This window comes from Nannobrachium achirus, assembly GCF_963921795.1.
Source record: "Nannobrachium achirus genome assembly, chromosome: 10".
Classification (NCBI taxonomy): Eukaryota; Metazoa; Chordata; class Actinopteri; order Myctophiformes; family Myctophidae; genus Nannobrachium; species Nannobrachium achirus.
In genome coordinates this window covers 47,289,173-47,317,135 of record NC_137819.1, presented here as the reverse complement: position 1 = coordinate 47,317,135, position 27,963 = coordinate 47,289,173, and the positions used below count along the sequence as shown (strand labels likewise).

General features: G+C 41.5%; 2 protein-coding genes across 2 annotated transcripts in view; one reads left to right on the top strand and one right to left on the bottom strand.

Moving 5' to 3' along the window:
- Positions 1–7,428, top strand: part of igf2bp3 (insulin-like growth factor 2 mRNA binding protein 3) — a gene marked incomplete at both ends in the record, with an annotated part of 35,282 nt that extends 27,854 nt beyond the window's left edge. The window contains 3 exons of the mRNA XM_080735547.1: positions 4,617–4,748; positions 5,688–5,801; positions 7,288–7,428. Coding sequence (XP_080591673.1) covers positions 4,617–4,748; positions 5,688–5,801; positions 7,288–7,428 — 387 coding nt within the window. The remainder of the gene's footprint in view (positions 1–4,616; positions 4,749–5,687; positions 5,802–7,287) is intronic.
- A 5,839-nt stretch (positions 7,429–13,267) lies between these two features.
- gpnmb (glycoprotein (transmembrane) nmb) lies at positions 13,268–27,756 on the bottom strand (the record flags this gene model as incomplete). The annotated part of the gene is made up of 11 exons (XM_080735546.1): positions 13,268–13,421; positions 13,989–14,082; positions 17,363–17,583; positions 18,555–18,663; positions 19,047–19,253; positions 20,685–20,744; positions 21,785–22,096; positions 23,498–23,659; positions 24,831–25,007; positions 26,611–26,772; positions 27,402–27,756. 11 exons carry the CDS (start codon positions 27,754–27,756, stop codon positions 13,268–13,270), a joined length of 2,013 nt encoding a protein of 670 aa, XP_080591672.1.
- Between the last annotated feature and the right edge of the window lie 207 nt (positions 27,757–27,963).

Here is a 27,963-nt window from a genome sequence, read left to right as displayed (position 1 = left end):
GTGATGTCAGAGCGTGACAGTCAATCGACAATAAAATATCAAATCAAGCTTTACCCAGACAGATATTCACATACTAAACTGCGACCTATGGTCGCAATCAGTCTGGCTCATATGACGTTATGGATTTAGAATGAATGGCAGAGGCCTGGTCATAATTGTCTCTGCCAGGCCGACGGCGTGGCCGAGACCGTTTCATCCCAGTCTCTGTGAACAGCTAATCTCCAGCACCGTTGGACCGATTGGTGTGAAACTGTACGCACACTCCCTGGAGGCTAGAGCAGTACCCAGAGCAGTACCCTTGCCCCAAATTTCACATTGGCTTGTTATAACGCCACCAGAAGGTCAATTTTTGCAAATGCATTTTTGCAAAAGCATTCAAAAACATGCTTTTTGCTACTAATGTATAGATTTCGTGCAAAACATAAATCGGTACACAGCATCTCTGGGGTCATGTGATCAAGATAAGTTAGATTTTTCAGATCCCATTCGAGTGGCTGTGACAATTTTGCGGGCCCTGGGTAGGCAACCCGACCTGGCAAGAGACCTGTACTCTGAGGAGCACACTTGTCTAACTTAAGCCTCATCGGTTTGTCCCATTTATGCATGTATATTGGTTAAAATCTGTTTCAGATCCATTCCTCCTCATCTGTCTGGCTCTGATTGTGTCAAATGTTGCACTGAGAACATTATGTTCTCTATTTCTGAATGACTTCTGCTGATTTATTTTTTATTTATTTGTATATTTTGGGGGGCTTTTGTGCCTTTTATTTGGTATGTGAAACGGCACATTGTCCATACAACAGTTAATTTATAGTTGCAAGTGGTGTAAAGTGACTATTGCACAGCCTACTGAGGCAGAGCACCTGGCCTGACTCGCTCACAGCACCAGAGCTAAATGACTTCTTGCAACATAATCACTAAGATATCGTCACTGTCGGGCAGAAACCTCGTATCTCCAAGTTTCAAATGTGTACGTCTTTTGCCCTGCTTCATCATACAAGGCCGTCGCACAAAACTAGTGAAAACAGCCGATCTATAAGCACACAACGCCTCGCATCGCGAGGCGTTGTGTGCTTGTAAATTTGCTGTTTTCACTAGTTTAGTACATTTTATAGATGATAAATACAAAACGAACGGCTTTGGACATACAAGGTTTCCACTCGACAACGACGATATGCTATAAATATAAGGTGCTGGGAGTGAAAATTATAATGTAGGGGTGCCTCGGATTAAAAAAAAATGTATGGGGTGCCCTGAGACAAAAAAGTTTGGGAACCCCTGCTATAGACATTGCATTGAAGCTGGATCAGAAGGCGCCAGCGTTGTGACACTGCTGGTTTGAATTGGTTGTTGTAAAAACAGCATCTGCGGTGCGTGTTTTGCGAAATGTCTTGCTTTTCCTTTCAGCGTCATGTTAATGTTAAGTGGTCAGACTAGCCACATGCTCATGTGGTCTTGGTGCATTGCTGCCACATGGCAATCTGGAGTTTTGCCATGGAGATCATTTTTATTGCCTGATGTCCATAGAAAGCAGCAAAATAGACATATTTGTTATATTGGCATTATCAGTCAGGGGTTGACATGTTACGTTTGCCACTGGCCCTAGTAAGATTTTATTAGAAAACATCATTGCATAACAGTAATTATGTTTCTTATAGATTCAAAAGTATTTGGCAAATAACAGCCAATTGACCCTCATATTGAAGATAAAACAATGTGATGCCACAGATGTTTTATCATTACCAACATTTACTGGCCATTGTAATAGAAAAACGGGCATAGACATACTGTATTCAATGGAGGCCATGAACGACACCATAGGGTAACTAGCGTTATGGTGCTAAATAACACAATTTGGGCATTTAGCAGACGCTCTTAATCCAGAACGATTTAACAATAAGCAAGGATAGCACGAGATAATGCATAAAATGCATAGAAATGCTAATCTAAAAACGTAGGTAGATCAAGAACCTAAATCTAACAGTAGCATAACCAAAGAAAATTATAAATAAAATAAAATGGAAAGCAAACACACTATAGGATTCCAAGTCAACAATAACCTGGCGTCAGTATATTAAAGAAAATGCATAAGCCTGTATGGTCATGGTTTAACACATTATTTTATTTTTTTGCATTGGCCAGGATGTCCAGAGGGAATTATATTTTCCAGTTTTCATAATTAAAAAAAGGCTCAAACCAGCAATTACTGGCCTTGCGTGACCACTGTTTGGAACATGTTTGTAATACATTTCTGGAAGCCGGCATCGATCACAATTTGCTGTTTTCTTTACACACACCTTGTCTTCATGTTGTCAAACCCTGTGTAGTATTATTTAAATTTTATGTCCATCAAGTCTGTAATTGTTTTCCATGGCCCACTCAAATGTCTTATTAAGTGTGCCTGCCATGCAATGGCAAAACACTTATTGTAATCCGCCATACTTAAGTAATTAAGTTCCTTGCAAATTTCGGCACGTAATAAGTGCTGCACGATTTACACCACCGCCGCAATATATACATCAAAACGTGCGCCTCAGCCGGGAATGGGGTGCTATTACTTTTCTAAGAGAAAAGTTGTATCGTTTAATTGATATTAATTTATTAGTGAATTAATTTTACCCATTGACTTATAATGGGAATCGCAAAAACTCACATTCAATATTTTTTTTCTCGCAAACCATAGGGGCTACAGTTTCAAAACTTGGAGAGGAGATTTATAATGATATCAAGGATTAAAAAAAAAATAATTTCGTCAGTTGGCCTCATGGTGGCGCTATAACAGTCCACTTTACCTTTCGGCCTGTAACTCTTGAATCGTGGGTCGGAAAATTAAAATTCAGTTTTCCCTGGATTCCTTGGGTCATGACGCATCTCCTCATATAGGCCACGCCCATTTGCGTCAGGATAGATTTTCCGCCATTTTGAATTTTCTTCAAAACACACTTTTTGCTCCTTTTCCTACATATTTTCTCCAAATGTCACAAAAATCGATACACACGATCTATGGACTCATGCGATAAACATATTTAAACGATATTTTGATAGTCCATACCGTTCTTCCGTAACAGGGTTCCAAAGTTAGCGGGAGGAGCCCGTTTTGTAAGAAGTAGCCATAAATCACAAACGAAACATCCAGTCAACACCAAATTTTAACCACAAGTGGGGGGCGCTATACTGAACATATACCCAAAAGCATTTCCACTTCGACCCATAGGGGGCACCACAAACGCGCAAAACGTAACCGTTTCATGACAAAACGTGTTTTTCAGGGGGAACGACCCTCTCAAAACGAAACACTAACACCAACCGCTACACAAGGTTGCACAGACTTAGCGAGCTGCAGGCACACTTAAAATTTCGTACCACAGGTCAAATGAACCGTTTGAATAAGTGGTGTTTTTCTTAACTCATTGACTGCCAAGGCCCGAGTTTCCCGAGTTATTACAGTAGTCCCAGGCTGCCAGAGCCCGAGTTTCCCGAGTTGGAAGCCATTTTGAAAAAAAATAAAAAAATCTTTTTTTTTTTTTTCAAAAAATTTTTTTATAAAATTTTTTCTAAAAATGCCTCAAATGTATTAGGCATGATCGCAATTGTGAAATTGCATGTGTAGCCCCATAACAAACAAACACATCTTTCAAAATGTCAAAAATGGCTGTTTTGTCTGACTTTGAAGGCTTGTAACTCATGAATGCCTGAACGGATTTCCAAGCGGATTTTTTTGTTTGAAAGCTGTTAAAAAGTACTACACATATGATGCATATATGGTGCATGGGCGTGCACGATCCGTGCACTAAAAATTGATCCGTGCACTAGAAATCTAGGATAGTGGCAGTCTGGTACTTGGGGGCCATCTTGAAATGGCATTCAATGAGTTAATAAGAAGGTCTCAAGTGGTTTAAGTGACGGGTGCGTATGAAGGCCCATATATTCAGAAGGGGATCTATGATATCAAAGAAAAAGCTTCTGCACACTGTGTGGAACTTGCAAAAGGGCTCTTTATTAAATCGATGTTTCGGTCATTACATCTTCATCAGGACAAACATGCCTGGAACTTTTATATTTGGGGTTAGGATCCCCTTCTGAATAATAAATGGTGCAAGTGTGAACAGCAGACATGCCTGCTGTTCACATTGGCAGCGTTGGCTTGTTTTATACTGTTATTTGATGTTGGTGTTGCATGCTGAAAATAGCAGATTTTTATTTTCAGCGCGCAACCAAGTGTAAATCTGGAATTTCTTTTCAACAAGTCGCTGCCACACTGAGGTGATGCATCCATTGTATTCAGGGCTTTATAAGCTTTAAAAAGATACATGAATATACAATACCAACAAAATGAATATACAATGCCAACAAAATGAATATACAATACCAACAAAATGAATATACAATACCAACAAAATGAATATACAATACCAACAAAAGGGAGCACAAAGTCTTGTATTTCCCATTTTTAAATAGGCATACAAAATAAGAGTAGGAAAAATAAAACTGTGATCATCAAATTAAATGTGTGTGTTTTGTTCAAGCGTCTTGGGTCATCAAATTGGCCCTAAAGTCTGTATTAACTGTAGTGAATGGCAGGCAAAGCATAAACCTCACTCTTTGCTGTGTTTCAGGCTCAGGGTCGTATCTTTGGGAAGCTTAAAGAGGAGAACTTCTTCGGGCCCAAAGAGGAGGTGAAACTGGAGGCTCACATTAAGGTGCCCTCCTTTGCTGCTGGACGTGTCATCGGAAAGGGTGGTAAAACGGTGGGTACCCTACCCTCACAACATTTATCTTATCATATATATCCAGGGTTCCCACGGTCATGAAATTCCTGGAAATATTTTGAAATTAGAAAAATATTTTTACAGTAACTGGAAAAGGTTTGGAATTGATCAAGGGTCCTGGAAAGTCCTGGAAAACATTTGACTATGCATTGTTTTTTACTATTCTCCAGGATGGTATAACATTACACAAAATATGTAACATGAGTAGTTTTTTTTCACCAAACGGGCTGTGTGATTGCTGCCTAGTGTGTGACTAATGAATCGCCAGTGATGAAGCGTAAGCAATTTGACTAGTATCCACTATGTCCTAGGATAGGTGGTGTAGAAAAGAATTTGGCACAAAATTTGGAATGGAATTATACCATAATACCATTCTATGTTTTATTTTTGCTACACTGCCTGTCTTTGGTCATTGCACATAGGAGTAAAGGCCCATTCCCACTGGGCCAGATAAACAGATAAAAAATAGCTTTCTCCATTCAAGTGGATGGTAAGATACAGATAAAAAAAATGTCAGATATTTTTTTTTATCTGTAACTTACCATCCACTTGAATGGAGAAATATATATTTTTATCTGTTTATCTGTCACAGTGGGAATGGGCCTTTAGAGACTTGTTATTGCGCTGAATGATTGTTATATAGGCCTGGAAATTGGGTTAAATATTCTGGAAAAGTTTTGGAAATTCATTGGTAAAAATGTGTGGGAACCCTGTATATCGACACCAACCATCTCTGCAATAATCTGTGCTCAAAATATTATTAGTATTTTGTTGAATTGTGACTTTCCCTCCTCCCTTTCTAACTCCAATGAAATATGCTTTAAAGCGGAATTATATTTAAAAAAAAAACAATAGGAAAATGTTGATGCTTTTTGCGTTCCTTTATTCATCCCCACGATTTCCATTATTGGGTTTCAGGTGAACGAGCTTCAAAACCTAACCAGTGCAGAGGTGGTGGTTCCCAGAGAGCAGACGCCCGATGAAAATGATCAAGTGGTGGTGAAAATTAGCGGACACTTCTATGCAAGCCAGGTTAGTGTCTTTTCTGCCCACAAGTTAACAGACCTGTCTAAAGGACAACCTTGTTTTTTTTGTTTTTTTACAAGGGTTCATATTTTAGATTGTAATTAGAGAAAAGATGAGCGTTAAAATATGTTCATTTACTGCTTTCTATTGTTTTAGCGATTTTAGTATTTTGATTTCAGTGGGTAGTGGCCTGCGTACAAGTGGCTAAATATGTATTTTTAGACTCAATAAGCCGGCAATTTCTTTGTTACTATTTACTCCAGCCCCCATAAGTCATCTGCCCATAAAAGATTGCGGTGCATCTTGGGAATGGGCTTATTGTGTCTAAAAATACATATTTAGCCACATGCAAATCAAAATCGTTAGAATCACTAAAACGATAGAAGTAAATTAAAACATTTGAACTCTTTTCTTTTCTCAAATGGCTATCTAAAATATGAACCCTTGTTGTAAAATAGCAAAGTTGTCCTTTAAAGCCATACTGTGTAAGATGCCCAACTAGTGGTCATTAGCCCTATAGCAAACCGCGGTCGCGTCCGCGTCTTTCGGACGTTTTTCGTACCTTCAGACCCCCGCGTCTGCCTCCACCTCGCTGAGATCTATCTTTTAAGGGGTCCCTTGTTCCTGTGCGTTCAGTAATTCCAGAGATACGGACTCCTTCACCCTGCCTGGTAGGCGAAATTACCTAGAGAAGGGATGGTACAAACGGGCGACAACAAATATGGCTGCCATAGCGACCCCACTTCAAGATGCGCTGTGATTGGCCGGCAGTTGTATAACCCTCGCTGTGATTGGCCGGTAGTGTGATGACGCAATTTTGGCGCGAGATCCGGTCCACGGCAAGGATCTCAGTTTACATACAGAGAAGGCTTTACAGGCTGAAATTCACGGCGCGGATCTTCTAAAACTTTTGTGATTTAATAGTTAGGAGAATTTTAAGATTTGTTTTATAAAAAAAGTTACATAGTACAACTTTAAGTAAGTGTGTGCTGATCTCTTGCCATGGGTGTACAATAAAACAAATATTTTGGTACTGTGGAAGTCAGTTCTGGATATATTTGACCTTCAATGAGCTTAACTTTTACATTGAGCTCCTTGATTTGGTACACATTAGATTCTAAGAAGACAGGGTCAATGAGTTAAAATCTTGATCTCTGACACAAATTGTCTCATAAGATTATCTTTAATACTCAAGTAACCTTTATCCTTCCATAACTTGTCATGTTTTTATTTATATTTACGTGTGTGTGTGTGTGAGACTCACTCACTCTGTATATCAGTGGTTTTCAACCAGAGTCCGGGGACCACCAATTGTCCTTTAGGACGTTCCAGGTCTCCTATGGTACCAACATCAATACAGTATGGATCTGGGGAGCCCCCAAAATTATTTGGGGTCCCAACCCCCAGGTTGAGAACCACTGCTTTATTATATGATAACAAAGCACTACTTGATTAAGATGATTGTAATGAAAGTAATTGCGTGTGTCTCCAGCTGGCCCAGAGGAAAATCCAGGAGATCCTGTCCCAGGTCAGGAGGCAACAGCAGCCCAAGCCGGTGCAGGGCCCCAGAGGCCCCAGCCCCGGGCCGGGCTCCGGACCTCCGCCCCCAGCCAGGTCCAACAGCAGGAAGTAAGATCCTCTTCCAGCAGCGGCTCCTGGAGGAACGGTGACTGAATCTGCCCTGAAGACATGGACGGGTGCAGCAGCGAACTCAGGGGGGGAGAAAACACACAGTGGGAGGGGGTCGGTGTGGGGGGGCGGCGGTGTCATCATGCTCCCCTCAGGGGTCCTAAAGTCATGGGAACATGACTGAAAATCTGCCCCCCTCCTCCCCTCACGCTGTCTCGTTGATATGATGTGGAGCGCAGACGAGAGAGAGAGAGACCCTGATGATGCCACCCTTCTCCCGCCCACCTCACCCCACCCCACCTCACCTCACCTCTCTGCATCTCTGTGAGAATGTACTTCTGAGGACGTCACCTGCCCTCTGAAAACGTGCACACACCCCTTCGCCTACCCCCTCCTCCCCTCCCTCCCTCACGGGTGTGTACTTGATGATGATGAATTTATTTTTTATTTCTCTGGTTGGTTTCCCTTTTTAACACTAGAAAACACAAAAGAGGACATAACGATCCTCCCTCTCCTTATCACTTGGTTGGTGCGGTTCTGTAAAAACCTTGCACGTTGACAAAGATGTTCGATTTGACGTCAGTTTTAGTCGACACTTATTTTTTTTTTCTTTCTCTCCTCCCTTTTTAACCCCTGGAATGGAGTGTTTAACAGTTGAATTGGTTGATGAAGCTTTCTCTCCTGAGTTTTCTTTGGAAAGGGAAAAAAAAGGCATTGCGATCCGAGTCCTGGAAGGACCAAGAGAAAGGTTGATTTGGGGCGGGTGGGGATGTTGGCTTAGACTGGGTGGGCAGGGTTTAGGGGGTATGATTCTTGTTTTGGGACAGGACCCCATGAAAAGGGTGGATATATGGGGCGTCCTGCCCCCGTATCGATAGTGGCATTTTATAAATTCGGATGCATTTTATAGATATAACTATATACGTATATAAATATATATTTAGAGAGGTGAGAGGGCGGAATGGCCAGGCGACACTTTGGAGAAATGGTGCCGAACAGCCGCTGCCCAGGAAAACCAATTTAATATGCATTTTACTGAACTACCTCAGGATCCTAGTACCTCAGAAGAGAAAAGAAAAATGATTATATATATATGAAAAAAAATGTTCCTTTTCTTTTTTTATTTTGCTTTTGTGGTATTTTGTATACTTTATAAAGCTGATAGTTCTTGAACATTTTTATTTTTTTAAGAAAATTTAAAATTTGGTCAGCTGCCATCTGACCTTGCCTTCAACTCTGGTGCTTTAGGCGGCGTTGTACATGTGTATGTATGACTGCGATGATCCTGTACATAATGTCTGTACATAGCAGCCCCGGAGCGAGAGTTGGCGCCGTATCGGCTGGCGGCTGACAAGGAATATCGAGAAAATCACCTCAGTTTTTTTGCCTGAGGGTCCACCATCATCTTCTTTAAAAAAAAAAAAAAGTATAAAGCTACACTTATTGGACATGCCGAATAATGCCAACCGTACATAATTGCAGCAATGCCATTTAGTTTTGGGATTTACATACTTGTTGACGGTACATTTTTGATTTGTCACATTTATCTGTACTTTGTCCCTTTGTTGCCTTCCTAAAAGGGCTGTGGGCTTCAGTTGTAGCAGCTGCCGTTAGAAATGGTGGTAAGTTCTCTGGCCAGCTTGCTTTGAAGGCTTTCCCAACAGCCTCCTTTACAGTGCAGTCTTTTGGCGAAGCCCCGTACGTGATTGTTCTTTGCTTCATCGGTTTGCTGTGACCCTCATAACCAGGACACTGAGTCAATGTTGGTGTTAAAGTGCAATGCGTTGTTGTCGAGTGGAAACCTTGTATGTCCAAAACCGTTCGTTTTGTATTTATCATTTAAAAAATGATTTAAACTAGTGAAAACAGCCGATCTACAAGCACACAACGTCTCGCACCGCAAGGCGTTGTGTGCTTGTAGATCTGCTGTTTTGACTACTTTTGTGCAACGGCCTTGTATGATGAAGCAGCGCCTTGCTTTGCGAATAAACGTACAAATTTGAAACTTGGAGATACAAGGTTTCTGCCCGACAGTGACGAATGGCATTATGGTAGAGGTTTGGATTGTGTAGATGGCTTTCCATGATGTACCTTGTCAAATTGGCGAGATATCTTGCACCATTGTTCCATTCATTAGAAATTGATATGTCACCCTTTTTAGAACATAAATGAACATAGAGCTGGTTCTGCCAATATATAACATTACAAACCCCGGTTTTTCAAATCTCTCAAATAAAAACATCCTCCTGTTGATTTTGCTATTTGACGTTCCGGATCTGCAGATCCAGTCCCGGCCTTTTTCCTAATACAAATGGCAAAATCAACATGACGTTGAAAGGAAAAGTAGTTTTGTGATTTTTATGTATTGGCGGGATCTACTTCTACTTTTTCGTTTATGTGCAAAAAGAGTTGACTTTGACCCTAACCCTACAATGTAAAGTCAATGAGACTATTTTTGGCTGATCGATGGCGCAAGATATCTTGCCTGTTGGACTGGTTGCATCATAGCAAGGTGTCTACACAACTCAAACCTGTACCAAGTGTTAAGTGCATGGTGAGTCACACTGATAGATGCTTTTTTTCTTTTTTTTTTTTTTTTTTTACTTTAGGATCTGAAACCGAAAGGACACAGTTTGTGTAACCTGTTGCAGCAGCTGCTCTAGGTTGATTGAAGTGATGTTTTTCATTGGGGGCGGGGAGGGGCAAAACCGGCACAAATTTTCTGAATTGATCTTGATTGGAGAGCGTAATATCCAACAAATCTTATCCTAAATATACTGAGTAGAGTCTATTTCTTTTTCCTTTTTTTTCTTTTTTCTTTTTTTTTTTGTTCTTTGATGCCGAATGTAAATATGCTGATTGTGGTAAAAGTGCTAGTGTATCCATGCTTCCACAATGGAACGCAGTCTACCTCAGCTGAGGTGGAGGGAGAGGGTGGAGAAGGGCGGGTGTATGTGTGACATGGCGCTCACGCCTCACCCCCGCCCTGCCCTCCACCCGTCCCACCCCACCCTCCACCTAGCGCCAGCGCGCAGCGATACCTCAGTCCCTCTGGAACACTGCTCCCCGCACGGGCGCGTGCGTGCTCGCGCAATCCAACACCGCGCTTACCTGAGGGGCACAAGTGATACTTAAAATAATCCCCGCCCTCCCTTCCCACCTGCCCCCCCTTCTCTCCCTCCTCCTCAGTGTTTTTTGATCTACCTCTTTAGACACGTATTTGAATTAGAGGCATTCTATCGATTTAGATTTTTAGCCCCCCCCCCTTCCCCCCACCTGTCCTTGCTTCCCCAGATATGAAAGAAAACTTAACTAAAAATCATGTACTCTTTAGAAATGAAAGATTAATCAAAAATGATCAGAAATATTTCCTTTGCCAGCGTATATATACTCTTGTAGCTTAATTGATTAAAATCCTCAAACATGATGCTTTTATTTTCTTTCTGCTTTTAATTTTTTGGTGGTGTGGCTTTTTTCTTGCTTGGGTTTTTTTTTTTTTTTTTGTTAAACGGTCAAATCACCTGTTTGATTTTGCATTCAATAGATGGAAGGATTAAAAAATACAGTAAAAAAAAAGGGCCTACCTTATTTCTGGCATGTACGACTATAGGACACAAAGTCAACTCATTTATTTTTCCTTAACCTTTTTAATGTCTTCTCACAGATGCTACATTCATCTGCTGATTTGGTAGCCATTTGTTCTGTTAGCATTTCTTGGCTGTGTATCGTGGAACATCAGTTGGTATGGAACAGATCGAGGGACTGGGTCTCAGAGTTTTTTTCTTTTTTTGAAAAGTGGTCAGATTTCAGCATGATATCCCCCCTCCTCTGTGACCATGCTTGTGCCCCTTCACCCCTTTCACACAGCTCCACTTGTCAAATGCCTCTGAATAAATGAAAGAGAAAAAAAAAATTAAATGGGCTCCCACGTGTCTGGGATTTTTGTATTTTGTGTTTAATGCAATTTTTCAGTTTTGGGTTATTTTGTGTGTTCTATTTGGAGGGGAAGGCATCAGTGGTTAACTTCTTGTTGATCTCATCTATATTATATTGGTTATTGATTATTAGAATTTTCTGCCTAAAAAATATAACCAGCAATTCTGCCTAGTGCATCCCATAACTGATCAGACGATTCAGTCCCATCCCATTAAATAACCTCAAATTCAAAATCCTATGCGACTATAATACGGAATTTGATATGGTCTGGACTGTCCAAAAATCTGATGCGAAAGTGGCTATAACATTTTTGGTTACTCCAGGGTGTGTTTTGAGTCCAATATTGGAATATCAATAACTATTAAGAGTGCAGCAATACAGTAGGTAGGAGGGAACATACAGTGGAAAGTGGTACATTTACTTATTAAGTACTGTACTAACTCTACTTGGGTACAATGTGATGGTACTTTTACAATCTCAATTGTTGGATGCTTCTACTCCAAATCTCATATGGTAAGCTGCTTTACCAGTTATATAGTTTTGATTATTAATGCCAAATATACCAAATGAATCCTATTACGGGCATGTCGTCATGGCGAACATTTGCCGGTAATGGCCACGCTTCCAGCTCACATGACCCATGAGCTCTTATCCACCTGTTTCCGCGAGAATTTACTGTAGCATTATCTGTCCGACATTTCCGGTTAACAGCAGACATACAAGCTCACGTTGCGTTGCAGATGCAACCGTTGTGAGCTTGTAGATCTCTCTCTGCTGTGGCGCCGGAAGCTGCCGTACACTTTCTGCGCAATGCACGATGGGACGTTGGAAACTTGTGGATATCTGCTATCTTTTTGTGAGTAAACTGATAAACAATGTATTCTAGGTTACGCTGCAGCACAAGTAATTGGAATTCGAGCCACCAATGACTACTTTTGTTGGTTACTTTTAAGTAGCTATCAACTTTATTTTTGTAGACTCCTGGGTCCATTAAAAACAACAAAGACACTATACATAGCCTACAGAAAGACCCCCAATACCATAAAACATCAGCTATTACAGGAAACGATCATACCAGCGTTTCCAAAAGGTATAATTTCATGCCAATACTTTGGTGTTTTTACTTTTAACAGAGTATTTCTATGTTGTGTAAAGACACTTGCACTCGAGTTAAGACTAAATTGGAGTACTGCTTCCTACAGCTTTTTCCATACCGAGATCCAGCGTTAGGAACTGCATGCTGTATGCCTTGTCGGACTCAAACACACAGCAGTTGGTTCACAGCTTTTATTAGAATCCTTCCATGTCAAATGTCCAGCAGATACAGATGTTTCAGACCAATCTGCTCTAGAATATTCAACCCATTCAGATGCATTTCATTTTCCGTAAGCACATGCAAACACATTCAAAAGAACGTTAATATTTTTTAAAACATTGAATTCCTATCATTCCTATTTTATCCTGAAGAGAAAAATATTTGATCCTAAATAAGTTTACAATGAAGGAGTTGTGGCTGCAAGCCATAGTCCAAGGAGGGTCAGTGGAACAATGGGTTACATAGCCTACTGGACTTATTTCATTCCCATGCAACCACTTCACCCTAAGGCAGAGAAGACTTGCAGCTTCTTTCACCAATGCATTTGCTAATTAATTACACACTACCAGTACCCATGCATAAATCATTTGCTGTATCATACACTGTGCCAAACCAACAACATTAATCAGCAGTAAATTAATTAGTAGTGTTTAATATTTCTCGACAGACATTAAAATGTGGCTTGTGCCATTTTGTAACTCATAAACGTTTGATTATTTGCGTAGTTGTCACTTATTTCTCGCATTGGCCCTAAATATTATATTTCTGCCATGCCGAGGGAGTAAAGCTATAGCTGTAGCTGTCACTGAGCCTACAGAGGGCGCGAGCGAGGCAGGAGGTGACGACTCTCCTCGCTGGCTGGGAAGAGGGTGTCTCTCAGCCGTCCCATGCGTCCCCCGCCCCCGACATGGATGGCGGCGTCCTCCACCAGTGATCTGCGCACGGGTCGATAGACTTTGTAGCGCCTGGGAAAGAGAGGAGTCGGTAGAGATAAGGCCAGGTGTGGAGAGCAGTTGAGGACAGATGTGGTTAGAATACGGAATGGCAGAATTAGTTACTAGTTGCCTTGTAGATTATTACTAGTAAGACGCCTCAGGGCGACATAGGCCAGTGATGTATATCGCACCAGTTACCCATATATGGAGACCCCTGGTACCCATATATGGTGATCCATGTACTGTATAAGAGTGGTTCCCCCGACATCACAGTGACATCAGAGCAACAAACCCATAGAACCACAGTGTCTTGCGTGACAGATACTATACATAATTACGGACAAGCTGTGACCGTTTACATACTAAATTGCGACCTATGGTAAGCTTGTAGATCTGCTACTTTCAAAATATTTGTAAAAATCTGAAATCTTTTGAAATGGGACATTCTGCATAATGGGTGATTTCAACTTTAAGTACATATTGATGCCAATACCTTTACATTTTGAATTCCTTACTTTTACTTGTGAGTAAAATGTGAGTACTTTTTCCACCACTGTCTGTGTGTGGATGTGTCGCTGAACATAATGGACTACTCACTTGTAGACCAGGAAGGCAATGAAGGCAAAGACTGCTGCCAGGATAACGGTGGAGGTGAGCACCACCTCTGGGGTGTGAACAGAAGACTTGGAAGCTGCTTAGAGACAGAGAAACAGTGAAAGCCTCAATCAATGTGTCCTCTATCTAGAGTTATTGGCTGTTATCAAAACTTATATTGATGGTTTCACTCTAGGTTTGTAGGTCATGGTGGTAATGTACAGAAGTATAGATATTGAATGTAAATGCATACTTTCAAGAACGTACTTGTCACTTACTTGACTCACGAGTAGATGTTTTTTGTTTGTAAAGTTTTTGTGTAGAAGCCATTTATGCTTGGGCCATTTTTATATCATTGACAACGCTGAGGAATGACCGACGGGTCGAAACGTACGTTCGTTGTCCTCTGTCCAGAGAGGTAAATAAACATGTGAAAAGGAGATTCCTTGTGTGCTGGCAACGTCTTCATTGTTTCACGATATTATTGAGAGAGCAGACGACGATATTATTGAGAGAGCAGACGGGTGTCTCCAGTCTCTCTCTACCAGTTACAAGAGATGTAGGAAAGACAGAAGAAAGTCCAACGTTCCCCGTTCGGCTGGTACCTATGTGGACTTTCAAAAAGTCTAAATAACAGCTGACCCAGTCCCTGCAAGCCAAATGACGTCATGATAACGTCCTCCGGTGACGTTCAGAACTAGGCCAGATCACAGCCCATATGGGGATGATCTTGACGTCATTACCAGGACGTCATATGGACTTCAGGATTATTGTTATTGTTTGTAATGTTAGTTGAAATATGAACATGTAACTTTATATTTAGGGACATAACTGACTAGTTATGATATTTATCCGGCCTCGATTGGACCCTCTCTGATTAATCCAGGACGTCCGTTTTCGTGGGCAGAATTTATGTTGGTTGAAATCAGGTGATATTCCAGGCCAGATCTGACTAGTCATGGTTTGACTTGATCTGTCCCCAATCGAGACGTCACTGATTGGAAATTGGTCCAGGTCCAGGACCGTGCTTGCTGGGAGTGGCTTTTAACACTGCAGGGGTTTGGTTTCAAGGGGCACCATTGATCAGGCTGTATCCATGGCCTGATGAGTGATGACACGGTGAGAAGTTCTAGCGTCGGTAATGTAAGCACCTAGAGCAGTGGTTCTCAACCTTTTCAGGCCGCGACCCCCAAAATAATCATATTTTAACTGGGGACCTGCACACCCTGCACAAGCACTTGGAATTGTAGGAGTTGGCAATGCATATAGTTTGACTCGAAATAGGCCTACCATTGTGAAAATAGCCGATCTACATGCTCACAACGCCTCGCAACGCGAGGCGTTGTGAGCATGTAGATCTGCTATTTTCACAATTTCTACCTTTAATATTTGACAATTTGACTAATGTTTGACCAGAGGTACTAAAAAGGTCTTTAAAGTTGCTAAATTGTCACTTTATAAATGTGCAGATACCCTGTATACACTTATACTGTATGTTGGTCTGTTTACTGTTGAGTGAGAAAACATTGTTAACATTTAGCTAAACATCTGGGGACCCCCCAAAAATAATTTGGGGACCCCTCTGGGGGTCCCGACCCACAGGTTGAGAACCACTGACCTAGAGGAATGAGCACAGCAGCACCTCAAGTGGTGCGTACAGTGACTGACGGGAGTGGCAACATCCCCGCTGTCCCCGAACCCTTTTGACCCATACAACCTGCAATGAGACCAAGACAGCCACGTGGTCCTCAACTGAGTCCCACAGTTGGATCGAAGCTGGACAGTGATCTTCATTGGCACCTTTGGATAAAGGTGGCCAGCCTCACTGTCCCCCATGGATGACTCTATCGCTCCATTAACAGAGGGTCATACAATGTTTGGGTCTTCTTTCTGACAAACAGGATTGCAGGATCATTTGAATCCATAGAGGTCTAACTTATAAGCATACATCTGGAAAATGTCTGAGGCAAGATAATAGATTATCCCACACTGGACTGGACAATGGCTGGCGGCAGACAGACAATGGTCTTGTCCCAGTCTGGTTCTCCTGTTCACAGTTTCCACCAAGCCTGTGCAGAAAACCTCCCAGGAAATCAAAGTGTGGAGAGGGAGCTGATGAATAGAGGTCGGAAAGTGAAAGAAGGAAACAACGGCTTCTACCTCCAAAAAGAAAGAGGCAGAAAAAGGAAGATGCTTTATTCTCTAATGAAAATCATTCTAGCATCTGCTATAGACATCTCTTCTTCCTAATGAGTGACAGTGATTTTCTACTCGGCAGACAAAGTTGGAAACTTGGAATAAGATTTGTCAGTTGATTTGTCTATAAAATTACATATATTTTTGAATTGCCTATACAAAATACTAAACTAAATTCTAGTGTATTTTTATTTCATCATATGAATGCTCATATACGTTATGCCTGACTGTATTGTGTACCTTATGTCATTTATTGCATACACAGACACTTCTAATGAGGTTAAACATAGCAGTACACGCAAACGTTTTTTATGTTTGTTCTGGTGTATCTATTTTTATATTTCTTGGGTTTATGGAAGGTACACTGTTATATTTGATCTCCTATTTGATTTCCTTGTCAAGCTTGTTTATTTTACTATTCGTGTGGCCATATTAGCTTATATACGGTATTAACGGACAAGATGTTTCTTGTGTTTACTGCCTCGGTAGAGATACATTTTGTACATGAATAATATGACAACTTCAGATATATTTGCAATGCTCTTAAAGCCTTTCTACTGTTAAAAAAAGAAATACAATGTATATTGATCATAATTATAGTAAGTATCACTGTATGTTTTGTAGGGGTGCGGACAAGCAGCAGTAAATGTGCGATTATAACACTTGTACTGTTTTATTTCTTCTTCACAATACCGCATTTAAAATGAAAATTATATGTTGTCCTGAACACCAGGAGAAGAACTATGTGTGTGTGAGTGTGTGCATGCATCTGTGTGTACTGTGTATGTGTGAGTGCATGTGACAGACCAGGCGTTAGGGCTGTCACGATTATGACATTTATTATGACATGACGATTAATTGTCACTCAAATAATTGCGATTAACGATTTAATTGTGTTTTTGTCATTGATAATTACATTTCTGTTTGCCTTGTAGGCTTTGAAGTTGCACATGGCAGATATGACACATAACCTAAATATACAAAGAAATGAATGAGATATTTGACAAATAAAATAGCCGTTCTACAAACTCACAACGCGTCGCGATGCAGCGCATTGTGAGCTTGTAGATCTGCTATTTCCACTAATTTTGAAAAATTATGACAATTATGACAAAATAATAGCGATGATGTCAAATAATAGCGATTAGACGACGACAATGTAATAATTGTGACAGGCCTACCAGGTGTGTCCTGCGTCTTGCTGATGGTGACCGTGGTGGTGGCCAGGGCCATGCTGCCAGGGTCCACCAGGGTGATGTTGACGCAGTAGGTGCCCGGCTCCTGGAACGTCCTCTGCAGACGCACCTCGCAGCTGGCTGACGGAGGCACGTCGTTGCAAACCACGCTGCGAACCGTCCTGCAGGCAGCGTCCGACACGATGGTGCAGACGGAGGTGGGGTTTCTGGAGGTAGGTGGGGAGACAAGAGAGACCAGAGAATTAGTTAACCTCAAAATAATTGCAACAGAAACGCTTTCAACTCTTTTAGTAGCATGTGAGGGGTCAAACTAGGGTTTTTTCATGATTCTGAATCCATTGCAAGCAATTGTTTTTCACGAAAATTCCTTCATTCGGCTAAAAAACGCCCCACAAAACAATGCTTTATGCCTCATTCACACTACAGATATATAGTTGAACGTTTTGCTTGGTAATTCAATGTAATCTCAATGGAAACCAGCTTTAAAGGCTGGATTCCAAGGACAGCCAACATGCCCAGCCTTTAAAGCTGGTTTCCATTGAGATTACATTGAATTACCAAGCAAAACGTTCAACTATATATCTGTAGTGTGAATGAGGCATTAGTCATGTAAAAAAATCGATTTTAATCTATCGTATCGTTTTAAAATGCGGTAATTGGTATCGAATCGTTTTGCAATGCAAATAATTGATTGTATGGAAACTAAGTATTTGTGCCTTGTATTTGTCAATTTTAAGAGGGAAAATGAAAAAGAGGGGTCTAATTACCTTTCCATTCCATATAGCTACTCTTGGTCTATCGATAAATGTGTGTAATCTTTGTGTTCATGTCAAGGTGGGTTTGTACATATGTGTTAAAAAAATATAATGTCCAAGTATTTGCTAGATAATCACAGCATTTACTTCCATAATAATAGAGTTTTTACACTTTTTACAGATTTCATTTCTTTGCTAAATAGTTACTATCGATTTTAAATCATTGAATCGTATCGTATCGCCATGAATGAACCAATATCGTCCATGTATCATATCGTTAACCATGTATCGTGATGTGTATCGTATCGCTGTTAAAATGTATCGTTACACCCCTAGTAGGTAGGTAGGTAGGAAGGTAGGTAGGTAGATAATTACCGGTAATTAAATACACAGTATACTTATCCAAGCTCAGCCTGACTCACCTGCCCAGGCATTTGACCAGGAAGCTGATGTCGGTATTGGTGACTTTGGCAGCAGAAACGTCCAATATCCTATTGGTTGGCTGGCTGAAGAAGGCTGTGTGTTTGGGTTCTGTGGAGGGCAGAGTTAGAGTATGATATAGACTTTTTTAATAACTTTAATTAAAAAACAAAAGATCTTGTTATAACAGCATTTCATCTGCCATTGGAAAGGCTCTACACAAGTAACATCTGTATTATTGTCACTGACGGTGTAGTGCAAACACAGCAAGAATACAAGGTTAATGCTGCAGATCTACAAGCTCACAGAGCTCGTAGATCTGCTATTTTCAAATATTTGTATACATTTGAAAACTTGTGAAATGGGACTTTCTGCATAATGAATACTTTCTACTTTTGTACTTTAAGTACTACATTTTGATACCAATCCTTTTGTCCTTTTACTCAAGTTAATTTTGAATTCCAGACTACTTAAGTAAAATAATTGCAACCTACCAATAATGGTGATGTTCCCCGAAAAGTAGCCGTAGGCGTAGCGGAAGCACTCGTTGCCGCCGTCGGCCAGGCGTCGGCTCCGGAGCAGGGCGGCGGGGGTGGGGCGGGGCGCCGGGGTCACATCGGCCACCGTGTCGGGGAGGGGCTCGGTGGTGGGGAACCCCGTAGTCCCGGTGTAGGGGTGGGGGTTGCTGGTGGTAGGCGGGGCTGACGGGCGGAAGGAAGTCACAGGTTTATGGACTCAGAAGCTGAGGTGAATATGGTGTGTTTGTTTGCATTTTTTGTGTTTAACCACTTAAAGGTCTTATGACATCAAATTTCATTATTATTTTTTTTCCATGTTTCCTGACCTCAATTACACACAAAAAACCCTGAACTTTCAACAATCAGTGTTTTTTCTGTAATCTGTAGTTTTTTGTTAGTGGTGAATGGTCAATGGTAAATGGTGCATTGGACCGATGCAAACACAATGTAAAGTAACAGCAACAGTAACAGGTGATACAACCTCCCCCACAACCACACCCTCCCCTGGATGATGATGCGTACGTCCAGAGACAAATTAATTCACCTTTCTGAGCCTAATTATTCAAAAAAAACGACAGATTACAGAAAAAACACTGAATGTTGAAAGGTCAGGGTTTTTTTGGTGTAATTGAGGTCAGGAAAAATGTTAAATATCCCAGCATCCGTATTGTGGGGAAAGCTTTCGCAGGAAAATAGCAGATCGATAAGCTGTTCGATCGGAATCACAATAACGGAAAAACAGAAAAGACAGAAAAGACCCTCAGGGCTCTAACCCTGAGGGACTCCGCTCAACCATATGGGGTTTAAGTGGTTAGTATAGCCAAGGTATTGCTGCATCATTCATTACTACGTAGTGTAGGTGATATTCTTTGGTTAAAACAACAGGTTTTATCGGAATATAAAGCTTTATAAAAACTTTATATTCCGATAGTAACTGCTATGTTCAGTAACAGGGGTCTGATCCCCACCTCTCTTTAATAAACAGAAAATATATTTTCAGGTGGGTCACCAATTTCATCTTATCAGGAATGAATGATAACTCATTTATTAGCCTCAATTTTATATTGTCCTAATTCCAAATGTATCTGCTAATTTAATCTCTTGCAATTTGAAGTTTTTTAATCCAGCATCTTGTATGAGGTCTCTCTCTGATTGGATGAAACTGGAATCCTGAGTCTTCCCAACCTGAAAATGTATTTTCTGTTCACTGAAGAGCTGCAGAGATGTTACTGAACAAACACTCAATGATTTCTATCAGAATATAGAGTTACTTAACACTTTAACAAAATACACACATACGCACACCGTCACTGTCGGACAGAAACCTTGTATCTAGTTTCAAATTTGTACGTTTTTTTCGTGAAGTAAAGCCCTGCTTCATCAGACAAGGCCGTCGCAAAAAAGTAGTAGCAGATCTACAAGCACACACCGCCTCGCGCTGCGAGGCGTTGTGTGCTTGTAGAAAGGCTGTTTTCACTAGTTTAGTTCATTTTTTTTAAATGATAAAAACTAACGGTTTTGGACATACAAAATGATAAAAACTAACGGTTTTGGACATACAAGGTTTCTACCCGACAACGACGACATGACATACAAAGATGTAATCTCCCTCACCCCGAGTGGTTTCCATTTTACTAGTGATAGCGTGGGTACCAGGGGGAGGTGTGGGCGCAGCTGGAAAGGAAGAGATCAATTGAAACACTTGAAAGTAAGAAATGTGCACGGGTTTACGGTATTTGTACCCGTTCAGTGGTGGACAGTTACGAAATCCATTGACTTGACTCCTTCCTGTACTATAGAAATAGAGTAGAACTTTGTCACATCACATTAATTTTTATTAAAAACTACAAGTAAAACTGCCGGTAAAGCTTGAAACAACAGCTTTTAAAAGTGAAAAACCTCAATAAATGCTTAATTCAAAACCCTAACAACAGTAATAATTAATAAATAGATAAATAGATATGAAGAATAAAACAATACAATAATCGAGTCCTGTGTGTCAAGAGTGTTCAGCCAGTGACTTTCCAGTGGGGAAGAAATTGTTTTGCGTCCTGTTGGTGGTGTTTGGGATGCTTAGATAATGCGCTTTGTAATTTGTTCTTTTGAATAGGCTACTTGAGCATTTAAAAAGGCAAGTACGTACGCATACTTTAACTCAAGCACAGATTTGACAGAGCAACTTCCACTTGTTACTTGAGTAATATTTGACCAGCAGTATCTATACTAAAGCCCCCTTTCCACTGCAGCTTTAGCACCACACTACACAACACTACACCACACCGCACCGCACCGCACCACATAAAAATATCTTCATTTTCCATTACACAAAAGTACCCCTATCGGTAAGAAACAAATTTGAGCCTTTTAACTGTGATTATAATACAATATAAATTTGTATAACAACTATCCTAATTATAATACACTATAATGGATTAACAGTGATTATAACACAATATAATCTATTATCATGTATTACAACTATATCCTGGTGGTCTAAATGAACGCGTTTGGCCCAGTTTGGCCTAGCTCAGACCTACTCTGGATTGGATACTTTTAAGTAACACGTTACGTTTAGTACCACTTTTACACCACTCTACTCAGGTCCTTGTAGTGGAAAACAAGGGGGCGGTGTGGAGTGGTGTGGCGTTGGACCATGTCAGTGGAAAAGGGGCTTAGATACTACTGGGGCTTGAGTACTTTGTCCACCACTGTACCTGTCGGAGGCCGGGGTGGCGTGGGAGTGGCGGCGGGGGGCGGGCACTCGATGCGGAAGGCCGCCTCCACCGTCAGCTTGGCCTCCACGGTGCCCAGCGTGCTGTAGGCGTGCGTGGCCACCCGGCTGTGCGTCACCAGCTGCTGGCCGTCCCGGAAGTCCCAGATGTAGTTGACGCAGGCGGCCGTCTTCAGGTACTGGCTGGGGTCGTGCACCTGCACGTTGAACACCACCTCGTCTCCGCGCAGGTACACGCTCTCCGAAAGGTTGGCCGCCGCCTTCTGGGAGACGTTGACGTCGAGCGGGATCTTGTCTGGCGGGTGGTCGGAGAGCACAGGATAGTCAGGGAATGTTATCAGAATACCTGGGAAGCTGGGAATAAATTCCTTACCAAACGATTTCTTCACCAATGTGTTCGTAAAGGTGTCTAGTAACATATCTAACAAAGTTTGAAATTCAAAATCCCTAGGAGAATCTTTGACAGCTAGGGTAACTTTGGGTCTCATTCACTTACTATACACTATACTATAAAGGAAGAAATGGGGTCTAACTAGGTCTTTTTAATTATTCTGAATCCATTGCAAGCATTTGTTTTGCACCAAAAACATTCTTGGGCTAAATATGGACCCCACAAAACTGTGAAAAGTGATGACTCATCACTAAACCATCGTATTGTGGGGTCCGTTTTTAGCCCAAGGAATGTTTTTCGTGCAAAACAAATGCTTGCAATGGATTCAGAATAATTAAAAACACCTAGTTAGACCCCTCACATCCCACTTAAAGCAGATTCTTTGGGAGTAACATTTTCCTTTATACATTAGTATAGTAAGTGAATGAGACCCAAAGTTACCCTAGCTGTCAAAAGATATGTTACTAAACACCTTTACGAACACATTGGTGAATAAATTGTTTGGTAAGGAATTTATTCACAGCCAGGTTTTATTAATATCCCCTGACAAGGTTGGGAGTATGAGTCATTTATTTAGGCCCTACTCATACTGTCTGTTTTTGTTCATGTGTATGACTACTTGTTTATTTGTCCGTCTGTCTGTATTTGTGTTTCCCAACCACAGGATTGTGTTTTTTATGGGTCACGACTCACGAGTATAGGCTTAACCGTTGTTCTTTATGTTTGGACAAATCTGTCACAATTTTCTGCAATAAATAAATAGATGTTTCAGAAATATTCAAAAGATGTCACAAATGGTGACAATAGCAGATCTATAAGCTCACACAATGCCTCATGAAATAATGCAGTGATTAGGATACAAGAAGAACTGTTTCTTGAGAAATGGGAGAAATGGACTGAATTCATAACCCAGGATAATGACACCACGAATGTATATGGACTACAGTGTGATGATAAAAATGTGGTACAAATGTTGACCCTGTGAAAATATGTACATGTGACAAGCTGCTAATAAAAATTAAGTAAAAAAAAAGAAGAAGAAATAATGCAGTGATAGTAGATTGGCTACTATCACTATTTTTGAAACGATTTGAAACACCAAATTTCTCTTTTAAATTTGGGAACCCCTACTCTACCTCAGTGATTCAGTGACTTGAAAATCTCAAAAGCGTTTGGTTTGCGGCCCAGCCATCTGACCACTGAACCCATTTAGAACTGGGGAAAGCATCTGTGTCTCTTTAGATTTGAACCACTTTAACCATTATTTCATACTAAAAACAGCCGATATGGGGGTTCTCTCTCCACCTGTGACAAAGAAGACGCTGCTGTCGGTGGAGAGAGGGGTGTACTTCCTGCGCTCTTGCTTCCTGTAGACCATGACCTCCATGACCTCCGACCCCAGGGGCATGGCGCTGGTGTTGAGGGTGATGCTGGAGGACGAGCCGTCACACGTCTCATAGTACTGACCTGGGAGCAGAGGACACGTAGCAGGGACGCGCAGAGAATGTTAGAGAGGCAGGGGCTGACATTTCTGAAAGGGCCTTTTTGTGAAAATACAGAAAATGGCAGTCTATTTTCAGTGCTTGATACCACACTGAACTAAGCATAATCAAGTCAATACTGGAGATGGTGTGCATGACATGGATTTCAGCACAGAGAGGGCAATTCTTTTAACATAAGATGCTGCATTCAAGTTCAGGAGAGTTTGGACAAGGCAATTCTCTTGAATGTTGCCTTCAGGTATGCCATGGAAAGATGGCGTTTTGAAAGATGGCCCCCATTAGATACAACATCAGCAGCAGCTACTCTTCCTGGGGTCCACACACACAAAATTACATCACATAGGAACATAAAAAAAATAAACAAGTTAGGGTATAAGTTATATTTTTTGCTTAAAACTAAAAGTTTGTTCTTAAAACGTAAAAGCACTATATTCTGATAGTAATCATTGCTATTCTAGAGTGTTCGTTCAGTCACATTGAGGTCAAAGCTCTTTAATAAACAGAAAATGCTCCTGCTAATGAACAAACACTCTATAGCGATGCATACTATCAGAATATAGAGCTATTTAACACTTATTTATTTAACCAAAGAAAATCACTTACCCTATACCTTTAAATAAAATAAGAAACAAAACTCATATGGTGTGGCAACCCATGACATAAAACAGTCTTACTGATAGCTCAGGCAACAGCATACAGTAGTTACAATTGCAGGGTTAGCCATGTAGAGAGAGAGCGAGGGGGATAGTGTATGATTATTTAAGTTTCCATCAGTGACAACGCGGTCAAATCTTGAGAGTTCATTTAACTCTGAGAGCGCAAAAATGAAACTAAGCGGACTGGTCTGGCCATTGTGTTTGCCAGTGAAGGGCTACTGAATGTGACTGTCCACATGTTGGTCTGCTGGACTACATATCGTCGTTGTCGGGTGGAAACCTTGTATGTCCAAAACTGTTCGTTTTGTATTTATCATTTAAAAAAAGAACTAACTATTTTCCCTAGTCTTGTGTGACAGTCTTGTATGATGAAGCAACAAGAAAGGCTTTACTTTACGAAAAAACTTACACATTTGAAACTTGGAGATACGAGGTTTCTGCCCGACAGTGACAATATGCTAGTTGAGTGTTCTCTCTTACCCATGGTGTGCCATACATAGACGTAACCCTTGCGTCGCCAGTCATTGCTCTGAGGGAAGGGCTTCCCATCAGGGAACACGTTGCATCTCTTCAGGTCTGTACATTCGCCAAATCCATAGTCATCCAGCCAGCCACCGGTCACGTTGAACACATAGCCAGAGTGAACCTGTCCATTGGCTGGTCAGAGCGGAATGGTAAAGTAACAAGATAGTACCCAATAAGACAAACAAGGAAGAAGCTGAAAAGCATATAAAACTTTTTTCCCTTTCTTTTCTCATTCATTTTGGAGCGGTTGGTAGTAATTCTGGGGGCCTTAACAATGTCTGATACAGACAGACAGACAGACAGACAGACAGACAGACAGACAGACAGACAGACAGACAGACAGACAGACAGACCTACAGAATAGGCCTGCTAATACAGAACAAGTTACAACCCCCTTCTTAAGACAGGAAGGGTGGAAACCTGCTTATTGTAAGTGGCTTTGGATTAAAAGCGTCTGCTAAATGCCTAAATTGTAAATTGTGGGATTGTGTAGTTATTTGTCTACAAAGTATAATCAAGATCAAAAGATAAGCTCAAGGTGCACTCTGGAATGTTGTGGTGTGCTTCCAGGTCAAGTGTGTGCAGAGTAAATCCTAACACAAACACACACAAATCCATTTTTACACTCAGTGAAGGTGTGGTATTGCATTGCGAGATGTGGTGTAAATGGTAAAATATTAACATAGTACCCAAAGCACTTTACAATGTGCAAAATTGTACCAACACACACACACACACACACACACACACACGCACACGCACACGCATTCACACACTGATGGCAGAGGAAACCAAGGCACAAACCTGCTCATCAGGAGCAATTAGGAGTTATATTAAGTGTCTTGCTCAAGGATACTTTGACCCTAACCCCGGGGGAGCTGGGGTTTGAACCCGGGAACCTTCCGATTCCCTACCTCCTGAGCCACTGGCGTGTCTAATGTGGTAGTGAGGTGTTGCGTTGCATTGGCATGGTGTGGCATTGCAAGGTGTTGCATGGCATGGCATGGTGTGGTATGGCATGTTATGTTGTGTTGTGAAGTGTTGTGTTGTGAGGAGCTGCATTGCGTGTTGTAGTGTGGCAAGGTGTGGGGCAGCGTGGCGTGATGTGGTGCAGTGTGGCATGGGAATGTTGTGGTGTGGTGTGGTGTGGTGTGGCAGTGTTTCTCAAAGTGGATTCCAGGGACTCCAGTGGGTTCCTTTAGGTGGGTCTAAATTGACCCTTACACGTCTGTAACGGGTCCATTTGGTTCCATTTGTACACTGTCAGAGTTAAAGGAGCTATAGTCAACTTTTTCTTGAAAAACGGACGCTAAAATAAAAATTCAATTCAAGTTCAGACAGCGACTCTGATTGAAGGAGCATGTTGGTGTACTATACCTGTTTTGTGGATTTCTTAAAAAAATATATTTTTTATTTCTATTTGTATTTCATTTTTCAAAATGATTATTTTATCATTATTTTACGCTTTTTGTGGTAATTTTTGAATAGAAACACATATATGAAGCTTAATCTTTTTTTTATAAAATATTTTCGAAACATTATTTTTATTTTAGTGTCGGTTTTGCAAGAAAAAGTTGACTATAGCTCCTTTAAGGGGAAACCTTGAAATTTGAAAGTTTGAGAAACACTGTGGTATGGTGTGGCGTGGCGTGGCGTGGCTTGGCTTGGCGTGGCGTGGCGTGGTGTGGTGTGGTGTGGTGTGGCGTGGTGATGCATGCCGCGGCACGTGAAGCACCTGAGGCCTCCAGCTCCGTACCGTCAGGACAGTGCTCATCCCACACCAGATCCCCGTTAGCGTCCTCCTTCGTACATGGAGGATGCTCGATCTTGGCAGTGAAGGAGATACTTGAGCCGTTGATCGCTGGGCTGTCACTGGTGAGACGAATCTTAGGTTTAACTGAGAGAAAGGAATAGGCACAACATAATAAATGTATCCATTCAACCACAAAATAGTTTTGAAATTGTTACATTTTTATATAATAATAACATAATTGTGAATGACAATTTTTATTTATTATTCACATATGTATTCTTCTACATTCTACGTTCTGCCTTCTTTTCTCTGTTTGTTATTCATTACTTGCTTAGCACTGCTGAGTCGTGGCTATATAAATGAATAGCTAAATGAATACAAAACCTATTAATTAAAGAAAGGGGAGGCGGAGACAGAGGAGGAGAATAAGTGAACAAGGAAGAGAGAGTCAGCCATACTACCTCCTCTTCCGTGCGAAGTCAGCTCTTTTGCCCTTGGGACAAACGGAAATGGTGGGTAAAGGGTGTCATCCCAAGGATTAGAGTCAGGGAACCATCCTGGGAAGGGTGGGATAAATGGGATGGGAAAGGGAAACCTCTTGAGCTTGTCAGGGTGCTTGTCGGGTTTTTTAGGGTCCCACTTTTCAGGGTGTTCAGGGTCCCACCCTGGGATGGGTGGGAGTGGGGGGATGGGATATGGAGACTTCCCGACCGGCTTTGAGATTTTGTCAGGTTTTTTAGGGTCCCATTTGTCAGGGTGTTCCGGGTCCCAACCTGGGATGGGTGGGAGTGGGGGGATGGGATATGGAGACTTCTTGGGCATTGCGATCTTGTCGGGTTTTTTAGGGTCCCACTTGTCAGGGTGTTCAGGGTCCCATCCTGGGATGGGTGGGAGTGGGGGGATGGGATAGGGAGACTTCTTGGGCATTGCGATCTTGTCAGGTTTTTTAGGGTCCCACTTGTCAGGATGTTCAGGGTCCCATCCTGGGATGGGTGGGAGTGGGGGGATGGGATATGGAGACTTCCCCACCGGCATTGGGATCTTGTCAGGGTCCCATCCTGGGAACGGTGGAAGCGGTGGGATGGGATATGGAAACTTCCCGGGCAATGGGTGCTTGTGAGGGAACATGTCCCTGTATGCTGCAGCGAGAGAAAAATAAAACAGAGGTGTTTGGTTAGAATGCATACCGGTAGCACTAGAACAGGATCAGACTTGTAAAGTGATTCTCAAAGGAATCACCCATTCAGCTAGTCTAGCAAAATTAAGAAGAAAATAATAATAATTATAATGTGGAAAAGGCCACCGGCTGTATGTCTGTCCGTCTGTCCATCTCAT